Source organism: Vespula vulgaris, chromosome 24, assembly GCF_905475345.1.
Source record: "Vespula vulgaris chromosome 24, iyVesVulg1.1, whole genome shotgun sequence".
In the NCBI taxonomy this organism is placed as follows: domain Eukaryota; kingdom Metazoa; phylum Arthropoda; class Insecta; order Hymenoptera; family Vespidae; genus Vespula; species Vespula vulgaris.
The window spans coordinates 2255001-2267500 of NC_066609.1; the positions used below are offsets into that span (position 1 = coordinate 2255001).

At 27.8% G+C, this 12500-nt stretch overlaps 1 protein-coding gene across 7 annotated transcripts; it reads right to left on the bottom strand.

Moving 5' to 3' along the window:
* Nucleotides 1-8855: 8855 nt before the first annotated feature.
* LOC127072089 (uncharacterized) lies at nucleotides 8856-12187 on the bottom strand. 7 transcript variants are annotated; one of them, XM_051012201.1, is made up of 6 exons: nucleotides 12118-12136; nucleotides 11210-11387; nucleotides 10882-11077; nucleotides 10036-10673; nucleotides 9635-9937; nucleotides 8856-9424 (listed from the first exon to the last, which is right to left on the bottom strand). In XM_051012201.1, exons 4-6 carry the CDS (start codon nucleotides 10537-10539, stop codon nucleotides 9029-9031), a joined length of 1203 nt encoding a protein of 400 aa, XP_050868158.1. In that variant the 5' UTR covers nucleotides 10540-10673; nucleotides 10882-11077; nucleotides 11210-11387; nucleotides 12118-12136; the 3' UTR covers nucleotides 8856-9028. The 7 variants fall into 7 exon arrangements, with proteins under 7 accessions (XP_050868158.1, XP_050868157.1, XP_050868156.1 ...); XM_051012200.1 differs by lacking the exon at nucleotides 12118-12136 and adding an exon at nucleotides 11808-12000; XM_051012199.1 differs by lacking the exon at nucleotides 12118-12136 and adding an exon at nucleotides 11808-12000 and having other exon boundaries at nucleotides 11258-11450.
* Nucleotides 12188-12500: the final 313 nt, after the last annotated feature.

The window sequence follows — 12500 nt, forward strand, 5'->3', positions numbered from 1 at the left end:
TTTTTATTTAACATAAAAATTGTTATGTATGGTAAAAAAAAGTACATTGAATTTTGTTTGTTAAAAAAAGTTTGCTTGTTATACGAGTATAAAGAAAAAATTCGTTTGGGCCACGACGATCTTTATTTTTTCTTCTTTTTAATTTCTTTTTAAATATAACAAAAAATTTTATATATATATATATATATATATATATATATATATATATATGTATATAAGATGGTATAAGTGAATTTATTTACAAAAGGATGTTAAATCTCTACCGTTTGAAAAACTATATATTATATATGTATATATATAAATTATATACTATACATACATATATATAAAAACTATGTGTTATATATATTATTTATATATATTTATATATGTAATATATATTTAGTTTTAATTAAAACGATTTTTCTTTTTTTTTCTTTTCAATTTCGTTTTAGAAATAATAAAAAATTTTCTATATCTATATATATATATATATATATATATATATATATATATATATATATGTATCTATATAATGTTTTCTTAAACCGTAACCTAGTTTCTTTACATCACAATAAGCAATACGGTTTACCGAAGAAACCAAAATTTATCAAAAGATTTCGTTCTAGTTTCTTCGAAAACAAATTCTCAATGGTCAACAGCAACCTCATAAATTTTTCTTTTATGACATAGAATAACAGATGTAACACTTGACGAACGTGATAAAATACAATGGTAACCAAGGTGTCATTCTCTCTTTCTTCAACTCCTCGACTCAGCTCCCTCTTTAAAAGGATTCAGACATATCTATCTCCAGTTAAATATTCTTGAAAAGTATTTTATACAATTTATGAAATCTTATTACAGAATAAAAACAAAATAGAAATAGATAGATAGATAGACGGATATAGAAAAACTATTAACAAAAAAACTGAAAAAGTCAATTTTTCGTTTGAGAAAAGGTGGTAAAGAAGAAAGTAAGTTTAACGGAAGATCGATGACAATGAAAGTGAAAGATACTGTTTATATGTTTGAGGACTCAGAGAAGAAAAGGAAAAATAGGGAAAACTTCGAAAGAAGTATTTACTTACAAAAGATAGAAAAAGACAGACAGATGAACAGACAGATGAACAGACCGAAATATATCAAGAAGAAGAAAGAGAGAAAGAGGAAAAAATCGTTAAACCTAAATTGACTCATAAACTCGTGCCTTATGATTTACCATCTTGAAAACATGGAAGAGAAAACATGTAAGAGAAAACTTTAGTAAATGGAGAAAGGAGAAAGGTAGGAGACGTTCAATATTCTCTTAGCCACAAATTTTCAAAACATCGTGCAACCACTACGTTTATATTACTTCAACACGAAAAATACTTCTTAAAAGGTTGGTATAAGCGAAATTAGTTACTACTCATAAATTTCATCGACCGAAGTATTTCTCTATGTGTTTATCTGTTTCTCTCTTTCTTTCTTTTTCTCCATATAGTTTTATTTATTTATGAATACTAATGAATAAACATAATGGAGTCAGGATTTATATCGTTATTACTTTCTCGTTATATGTGTGATATATATATCATTGTACAACGTAAATGATTTCTTTTGAAAATGCTACAAATACATTTTTTGTTGTTTCGAGAAAATTACAGATTAGCGTATTAGTCAATTCAAGAATGTAAATTAATTATATCGAGTCTGACAATGTTTCTACTAATTTATCAATATTTGAGTTGATTATATAAATTTCTTTTAGACGAAGTTAATTAGAATGATATATATTTATGGGATAGAAATGGACTTAATTTTCATTATTAATCAATCGTAAAAATCATTTGATTTCGATTACGGAAAATTAAATATCACTTAAAATAAATGTTCTATTTAACCAATTTTGCTTAGAAATAATAACAAGAAATAAAATAGGAGCAATATATTTTTATTTTGAACGTTTATTATATTTATATATTGTCAAACTTAACATAAGATATTACTATTACGAAATTATAGAAATCGAACTTATATCTTTCATTACGCAATTTTTTTTATTGGTCAATTTAAAAATTGAACAAAGCAATTGGCATTTTTTGAGATATTAAATATTGACTAGTTATAAATAAGAAATTTATACCAAATTAATCACAAATTATGTGATCTCATTAAAAAAAAAAAAAAATTAAAGTGTGTGTGTACGTGTGTGTATATAAATAAAATTTGCGAGGATCGATTTTGAAATATTACAGAATAATGATAAAAATAATATTCGATTAAATTATAATATTTGATTTTTTGTGTATATATATATTCGTAATATAATATATTCATCCTTTTCAATGGAATTTGTATCGTTCATTTCAAAATTTTCCTATCGGAATTATAAAGATCTTGGAAAAATCGTAAAAATTACTTGATTTTAAATTTCACATAGAAGCCGGTAAAAAAAAAACGTGTGAACGTACGAACGTGTATAGATAATAACGAATGACGGAGGGATTAAGATCAAACGTGGATTATTATGTCGCATGTATTAGTGATTTGCGGTATAACGTTGGAAATTATTTCTGTAGCTTCGGGGTAGAGTTCTCAATAGTAAAGGGATCCCACGACCACCCGAACGAAGCCCGCATCTTGACATCCGCCGGTAGCTATTTAGCAATAATTTACTCCTGTGTATACCCACACACAAAGAAAGAGAGAAAAAGAGAAAGAAAGAGAGAGAGAGAGAGAGAGAGAGAGAGAGAGAGAGAGAGAGAGAGAGAGAACGTAAGCCGATAAAATTCAGCGGTAAAATGAGAAAGAGAGAAAGAGAGAGAGAGAGTCACTGACATTCAACGTGGAATCTTTAAATCCCACGGGTATATTGTTATTTAATGATAACACATACACATGTAGGTAAATATATATTTGTGTATGTGTATTCGTATACTCACGTATACGTGTGTTTACGTTAAGGGAAGTGGGGTAAGAGAGAGTGTCAAGAAAAAAATCGCGGTGAAAATTTCCTAAGCCGACGTAAATATACCCGTATGTTTCTTTACGAAGGACTTGTCATCGAATGGTGGGGATAATACCATCACGAGAGCTATACCTTGTTTAGTTTTGTTTTCTTTTCTTTTCTATCTCTATCTCTTTTTATCTATTTCTCTCTCTCTCTCTCTCTCTCTCTCTCTCTCTCTCTCTCTCTCTCTCTCTCTCTCTCTCTCTCTCTCTCTCTCTCTCTCTCTCTCTCTCTCTCTCTCTCTCTCTCTCTCTCTGTCTGTCTCTTACGTCCACCATCGTAGAAACTTTTTCGAAAAAGAAAAGAAGAAAAGAATTTGTATATCATATTCTTCTTTTTTTATTTCCTTATCTTTTTTCTTTTCTTATTTTTTTTTTTTCTTTCTTTTTTTCTTTCTCACGTACAATCGTAGAAACTCGTTTGAAACAAGAAGAAAGTATATCGCGTTCCTTTTTGTATTTTTAATTTTCTTTTCCTCCCTTTTTCTTTTTTCTTTCCTCTCTCGCTTACAATCGTAGAAACTCAGTACGAAAAAAAGAAAAAAAAAAAGAAAAAAAAAGTACATCGCAATTTTTTTCTACTTTTTTATTTTTTCTTTTCTTTCTCTCTTTCTCTTTCTCTCTCTCTCTCTCTCTCTCTCTCTCTCTCTCTCTCTCTCTCTCTCTCTTTCTCCCTTACGTACAATCGTAGAAAGTCGATCAAATAAAAAAAGGAAAAAATAAAAAAAAGATATATCAAATTCTTCTTTTCTTTTATATATATATATATATATATATATATATATATATATGTACAAGTATGAAAAAAACAAGTATAAAAGATAACATTAGATCGAGTATAGAGAGAACGAATTGTTTTAACCGCAGTTAAATGCGAGATTTAGTTTTAAAAAAAAATCCTTTACGGGGCTGTGGAATTTAGTTTTTAATTAAAATCAAGCAATGACGAGTATGCACGTCGAAGGTAGTACAAATGTTCTGCGTTATAAATTTTACTGAAAAAAGTAAAGCTTAACGAGAAAGGATTATATTTTTACTCGATAAAAAATTAACAATTCATTGTTAAAAAAAGATATTGTTATTATAAAACTTGAGGATTATCAAAAAATAATAAAATACATAAATGCATAAGTGCATTAAATAAATACATTAAAGAAAATAATCAACTCAATTTGTAAAAAATAATACATTGTATTGGATAATAATCTATATACCAAATAAATTAATCAAATATATTATATATATATATATATATATATATATATATATATATGTATATATATATAATACATAAATATATAAGTATATTGAATAAATGTACTGAAAAAAATAATTAACTCAATTTATAAAAAGTAATACATTGTACATACTACATATGTAATAATCGCTAAATCAAAGAAAATAACCAAACTTTAAACTATAAAATATATAGTAATTTTATTGCTAATATGAAGGGTAATAATTTTTTTATTAGTAATATATCATTAAATAACATTTTTATTATTTCTTACTGAAATTCGAACTGTCCATAGTAACTGGTAATTTTTTATTGTATACAACTAGTATACCCAATCAATCGCAGCGAAATAAACTTTTGGATTAACGTGAAATACACGTTTAACGCAATTAACTGATCGATTATTTAAACGATTAATTAATAGAACTGATAAAAGGAGGAGAGGAGATAAGTCAACGAATGATTGGTCTAAAAATTCCTCGATGATTCTTTTTTTTCTCTTTTCTTTTTTCTAAAACCATATTGATCTCTTTAAAAAAAAATATATTTATTCATATCATATCATTGGAAATAATCTTGAAATAAAAATCACTTAACAAATTTAAACTATTATAATACATATGATTCGATGAGTGATCCAATAGTTGATCATTTTTCTTCTCTCTCTCGTTTTTTCTTTTTTTTTCAAAAAATTAAAAATTGATCTTCCTCGAGATAGTTTTATAATCCTGCATTTAGAAAACTCCTTTACAATCAACAAAAATATATTATTCAAAATAATCTCGAGTATGAGTAATCGATCCGTAGAAATCATTTGTGAAAACTTTTGATCCTTCCACTGGGATCGTTTTTGTGTCTATTATCAAAAAAACTTTCTCTCTCTCTCTCTCTCTCTCTCTTTTCATCAAGAATCATCTCTTTGAAAAAGAAAGAGAAAAAGTAAGAAAGAAAAAAAAAGAAAGAAAGAAAGAAAGAAAGATATAAAAAGACATTCAACCCTTCGTCAACGATTGGTTAAGCGCCATTAATCTAAACACCCTCTAAATACGATGTATACACCCTACATCGGGCGAATTCCAACAACGTTCGAAATTTATCAGTCAAAGAGCATGAGAAAAAAAAAAGAGAAAGAAGAAAAAGAAAGATGTCGTCGCTCCCCTTTTGAATTCGACTAGACTTCAAGAAGAAGAAGAAAAAGAAGAAGAAGGATGTCATTCGTCTGGTCTAGGACATTGACGGATAAGTCGTAGGACGTATCAAACGTTCTATTCTAACAACCTGAAAAATCGCAGGATTAGTTTAAAGCCTGTAGAGTAAGTTTTCTCGAGCAGATCTTAAATATAAAAAAAAAGGAGGAGAGAAGAAAAGAAGCGAGAAAGAGACTCTAAATGTTCCTCCAGCGTTTTTTATTTTTGATAGATTTTTTTTTCTCTTGCGTTTCTTTTTTTTTGTTCTTTTTATCTTTTGTTCTTTTTTCCTAAGAGGGTACTGTGGATTAATCGTTAACTCTTGTTTTTTCTTTTTTTTTTCTTTTGTCTATTTTTATCGTTATCGTATTCGTCCGATTATCAAGCTTTTTCTTAATAATGTGTTATAATAAGTACTATATTTTATATATTGTTATTATTTATATATATATATATATATTTACAAGTATAAAAATTTATTATTTTCTTTTATGAATTATGTAAAATATTGTATCAAGTAATCTATATAAACATATTTTTATTATATATATATTAATAATATATATTATACATATATCAATATATATATATATTTTTTATTTCTTTTATAAATAAATAAATAGAATAAATAATTTTATAAATAATATAATAATAATTAATAATAATTAATAAATAAAAATAAATAATTAATATTTTATAAATGAATAAATAAATATATATATACATATACACACGTACATACCATTATAAAAGTTTATGGTCATTTCTTTTCATGAATTATGACCGTTCGAACATTCATATACCATATTGAACGTTTCATTTATTACTTCATCTGCATATACCGTCCATACCATTCATCCATATTCCATAAGAGAAAACATTCTCGAAAAATAGAAAAGGGAAATAAAGAAAAAGGAAAAGCCTAGGCACTTTCTTTCTAAAACCATTCTTAATACATTATTTTCTCTCTCTCTCTCTCTCTCTCTCTCTCTCCCTCTTTCTTTTTTCTGAAGGACACACTAATTACAAAACATTTATATTCGTATAATCAATATTATAACAACCGAACAAAAATTAATATTCACCAAAGAACAATGCATTTATTTATCGAACAATGAATTTATTAAAATCGTAACTTTCTTTATTTTTTATTTTTAAACGTTCTATAACCAGAGAAAAGAAGAGACATGGACAATGGATGAACGAGCAATACCCATCTATCTATCTCGATATTTTTTCCTTTCTTTCCTTCTTTTTTTTTTCACTTTTCTCTCAGTCGTGACGAATCAAGAGAGCTTCTGGAATTTTCTACTCGCTGACGACCGACTAACCCGAATATTTGGCACTAACTCTTGGCATTGTCCATTAGGTATCTTTTCTTACCTTCTTCAATCTTTTCCTCAGGTCTCTCTCTCTCTCTCTCTCTCTATCTATCTATCTATCTATCTATCTCTCTCTGTCTCTCTGTCTCTGTTTCTCTATCTTTCTGTCTCTTTCTCTCTCTCTGTCTTTCTTTCATAGCACGCGTTCTTTACACTAGGACCAACACCATTATCCCCATGTCTCCTCGTCCTCGTTTATTTACTCGAAAGTCCATTTATGTGTCTTCCTAAAAGAGAAATCGATTTCACGTACTTGGAATACTATCGTCATTTAAAAGATAGTGTTAACTCGTAGTAACAATTTTTAATTTGTTTGTGTTAAATTTTTCGATAGAAAATAAATGAATATACATATATATATATATATAATCTATTAATATAAAATATGTAGATATATATGTATATATTGATTGATATAAAATATAAAATCAATTGAACGAATATACATACATACATACATACATACATATATATATATAATAAAATTATATATGGATATATATATGTATCTATTAATATAAAATAATTCAAAATATAAAATAAAATGAACGAATATATATATTTACTCTACTAGAATAAGATGGATGAGTAAGATATACTAATGATAAAATATATATATGATAAGATAAATAAGATATATTATCTACCTAATAAAGCAATAAATACTTTAAAAGGAATATAATAGTAAATCCCTGTCATAACTAAATACCTATCAAAGAAAATACTTACAACAAGAGAGATTTAACTCACGTAATAGTGTTTTCACAGTTTCGGTTACCGAGTTAACCGACGCTGATAGATTTTAGTTTTTCCTTCCAGTAAAAGTATTAGTTATTTAAGAAATAAATATTACCGAAGGTAAAGATTTCGCACGCTGCCAATCGCGGCCAAGTTTCGTTCATTCGTTTTTACGTTCATTCGTTCTACCCTACTCTAACTTAGTCTAGTCCTTTAGTTTCTAGTCTAGGTTAAGCTAAGAGCCACCCCATCGAGGCTTCCCACAACAATTTCTCTGTTCACGATCTAGGTTACCGTGGCGTTCTTTTCAAAAGCAAAATGCCACTTTTAGCCTAGTGCTTTACTGCCCTATAATAAATCAATTGCTACTGGTGGGTTCTGTACCTTCTAACACGACCGTATATACCTCTTCTAATTCATCCTTCTTACTTCTCTCTCATTCATTTTTGGCATACCAGTTTAACACAGATCCCATCGTCTTTGAGAAAGTTGTATTCTTTCTCTCTCTCTCTCTCTTTCTCTTTTTATCTCTTTTCAAAAACGTTTACGTTATTCGACTCGTGCCTTCTTCTTCTTCTTCTTATTGTTTGTCGACTTTAGAAATCACATCTCTCTTCTTCTATCCTTGCACCACTGACTCTACGTTATTTAAAAAAAAAAAAAAAAAAAAAAAAAATCGGGACACGAATCGGTGAAAAACGAAAATGTTTTTCGTCATTGTTCCGAGAATTTAAAATAGTAAGAAGGTGTTAAAGGAGAGAAATAGAAGAGTCGAGATAAAGGAGAAATAGTCATTCGTTAATTATATTCGTTCATAGATAATAACGTGCTGTTTTCTATTAAGAAATTTTTTAATTCAATTTTTTGATTCAAATGATATGTCATAAAATATTATCATCGTTTTATATATATATATATATATATATATATATGTGTGTGTGTGTGTGTGTGTGTTGCTAATATTGTTGATTTACATTTATTTTAACTGATAACGAGATTGTTATCAGTTTTATAATTCGTGTCACTCTTACTTTCTCTCTCTCTCTCTCTCTCTCTCTTTCACTCTTTCTGTTTCTCTCGTTTAATTAATATTATTGAAAGAAGATTGAAAAGAGTATATATGATTCATTTGATTGGTATTAGAAACTCGTTCGATGTAAAACGTTAATAAACGACGTCATCGCCTCGATTAACTCTAATTAGACATTCTTCAATCTGAATCCAAACACATGCATACATATACATATATATCATACGATATTAATTGAAATATCTTTATACTTATGAGAATCAAGTCATATTAATTATAAAAAAAAAAATAACAAACAAACGAACAGATAAATAAATAAATATATATATATATATTTAATAATTACACAAGTAACTATTTTTATTGCAATCAACTTATTAACTTATTCTAATGACACTTTTATGAAACAAGTCTTATCATTATTATAATTTTGTTAATTAATTAACAAATGAATTAATAACCTTACGTCGTATAAAATAATTCAATCGAAATAACTCTGTTGATTCATAAATTTAATAAATTTACGCGTCGACACGATTGCCTCTTCTTTCTTAAAAACGTTTAACTTGGTTTTGCCATCTAATTTACCTAATACCTCTTCAAAATGTTCACACTCGTCTGCAACCATACGTGGATACAATACGATACCTGAAAAAATTGCGTACAATCGTCTCTTATACATCGATCGTTTTAAATCTTTTATAGTCGGTGGTTTAGTGACACAACCAATTGTCCTCATTATATTGCCCAACGTCCTAATATATATTTTTAAAAAATAATCCTCCTTCTCGTACTTTAATTTATTATCCGGACAAATATTCAAAAAGTAAAGCAAATCAATGGCCGGCGAAGAATAAACCGACATTTGATAATCCACCTGAAATTAATAAATATACATACTTGCGATCGTTTAAATCAATTTAAGAAATTAATTAATCGAACGTATGATTAAAGTGCATTGAAAAATGTCGGATGTTTTCTTTCCTCTTTTTTTCTTTTTTCTTTTTTCCTATACGAAAAACTCTTGAAAAAGAAGACGAAATGATACGATCTTTAAAATTTATTATCGAAAGGACAACGAAATTACCAATAAAACTTCACTGGGCTCACCCAACTCGTTGTCCTTGAACATGATGTTATTGATCCAACAGTCGCCATGATTAATAACGCAAAATTCGTCCATTTCGTATTGATAAATCTCAGCGATATCCTCTTTTCTCCTCATTCTGCTAGCAAATCTTTCCAATTTATCTGCACAATCGTGATAATCGTTCGACCAACGACGTATTTCACGACAAGCGTTAATTATACTAATTTCGGATAGTTTTAGAAAACTTTCCAGTACGTTAACGAGTATACCACCTTTGAAGGACTTCGCTAATTCCGGATTCTACGGAATAAAATACGTTTATGCGTTTAATTTGCTAAGGGTTTGCAAATTAAAAAAAAGAAAAAAAAAAGAAAAGAAACAAACAAAAGCAAAGTTACCTTCTCGCAAAATGCAACCGAGCCGGCATGTAAAGCGGCCATTTTGTAAATTAATAAGAGACAATGATGCAACGATAGTCCTTTTTGTCGATCCATTGTTTTGTATCCTTCGACGTTTAGATCCTCCATAACGAAAATCTTGGAATCCTTCGAACTGTATAATAATTTAGGTCCGATCTTTTGACAAGTTATCCTTTCGATTTCTTTCAACACGTCGGTATATATTTTTAATTCCGTTTTGAATAAATTTTGTTGAGAACAAATTTCTAATGCCGATGCGTCCATGGAAGGCTCGCATTTGATTATAACGTTTATATTGTATTCCTTTTCATTTACATTCGTAGATCGTTTCAATTTCAACGTCGAACGATACAAATCGCTGAGAAAATTCGCACCCTTCGCGCAACAATTTTTAACGTCGTATTCGAGTACCTCTATCGTTTCGTCCTTGTAACCAAAACGCAATGCACGTTCGAAAAAATTCTTATCGAATTCACGAACCATCTTGCTTTATTTATTTATTTTTTTTTTTCTTCTTCTTCGTTCTTTTATTTCTGTTTTCTCATATATCCTCGTATACCTTCGTCTATGTGTGCTCGATTATGACTCCATTCGTTCTTCCTGTTTACGTTTACATCCTGTGACGTAATTCGAGACGATCAATAATTTTGATCGATCAGATTTTTTCAAGATTTACAAGAGATTTTCTTTGAGGAATGTGAATTCGACGAGGACCGTCGGAACAATGAAACGTAGATCGATAGAAATAGAAGTTTTGAACTGATAGACAAATTGGGAAATGAACGGAGATAATAAACTAGAGTCTATAGATTTCAACTTGCTTACCTTTTCTATGTCTGTGTGTGTGTTTGTGTGTTTGTGAAATACTGCTTTCTTGTCTCAATGAGTCATTCGGATAACATTATGTAACGAGTTACGAAATAATAGACATCTTTTAAACGATTATTCATTTTATTTCGTTTGACTTCTTTTTTCGAGAAAATTTTATAAATTCATTAATTATCTAAATTTTATAATCTTCCTGAAATCCGTAAGACACATATGTTAAACGATTGAATAGAAATTAAATTATTCGTACGAATTTATATTTAAGAATTAATTACGGACGTATTTATTAATTAATGACCGGTTTTACGGAACGACGAATACTTACAAATTTTATAAAATTTCTTTCCCTTCTTTAAACGCGTATTTAACTTACTAGCTACGAAATTCGTCGATGATAAAGGATTTGCTTCTTATTGGACAAAGATATTATACATTTCCCTTATACGATTCCTATTGGTCCTTAGAATTTAATAATAAGTTGATTGTATCACGTGATCAAATTTCTATCGATCGACAAGAATTTTAAAGAATTTGTTAAAAGAAAAACTGTTTGACGTATCGATGACCTAAGAATATCAAGAATCATGAAATATTTACTTGAATATTTACATGAAATATTTACTTGAATTTCATATAAATATATTAAAAGATATTGATTTATTTTCTTTTATAAGTGAACCCTTAAGTTACGCGTTCCTAACCTTCAATGAAAAAAATATATTCTCGATATGAATGAAAAAATAAATAAAAGTAAATACTATAAGTAACGTTATTATTATTTTTTTCTTAATAATAATAATAATTATTATTATTTTTGTATTATTATTAATACATTTATAAATTATAAAATAGAATGATTATCCTATTTATATAATAAAATAATTATTCTACTTTATAATTTATAAATATATGTAAGTACTTACACGTATATGGTATATATGCTATGTATGTATGTATATACATAGGAACAAAACGAAACGAAACGTAACAAAAACAAAATGAAAGAGAACGAAACGAAACGAACCGACTCTCTCGTGAATCTTTCAAAGACTGAAGAGCTTTTGATAGAGAATCATAAGACGTTTAACGTTTAATGTTGATTTATTAATACGACCTTCTTCTTTCTCTCTATATATATAATATATAATATATATATATATATATATATATATATATATATATATATATATGTTACAATGAATGAAACATTAACACTAATCAACCTTATATCACCTTTGACGTGACATTACAATTTAACCTCACATTATTCGATTGTACATCTCACTTCGGAAGTAACGAAGTAACTGAACATAAGAATGAAATAAAACTAAACGATATCTAATAACAAATTGTTGTCTATATATACATATATGTGTGTCTGTGTGTGTGTATATCTTATCTTCAGAATGTTTTATAAATAGCACGAACGATTTACGAAAGGATTTTCTTTAACGAACATGCATACGTACGTACATACATATATACGTATATACAATACTTCTTGTTTTAATAGTTACATCAATATCTAATTTCTAATAGATAATATTTATCTCGTTCTAATTAACTGAAATTCTCGTTTAAAATTCTCTCTAAGTTTTCTTAGCGATATATACATA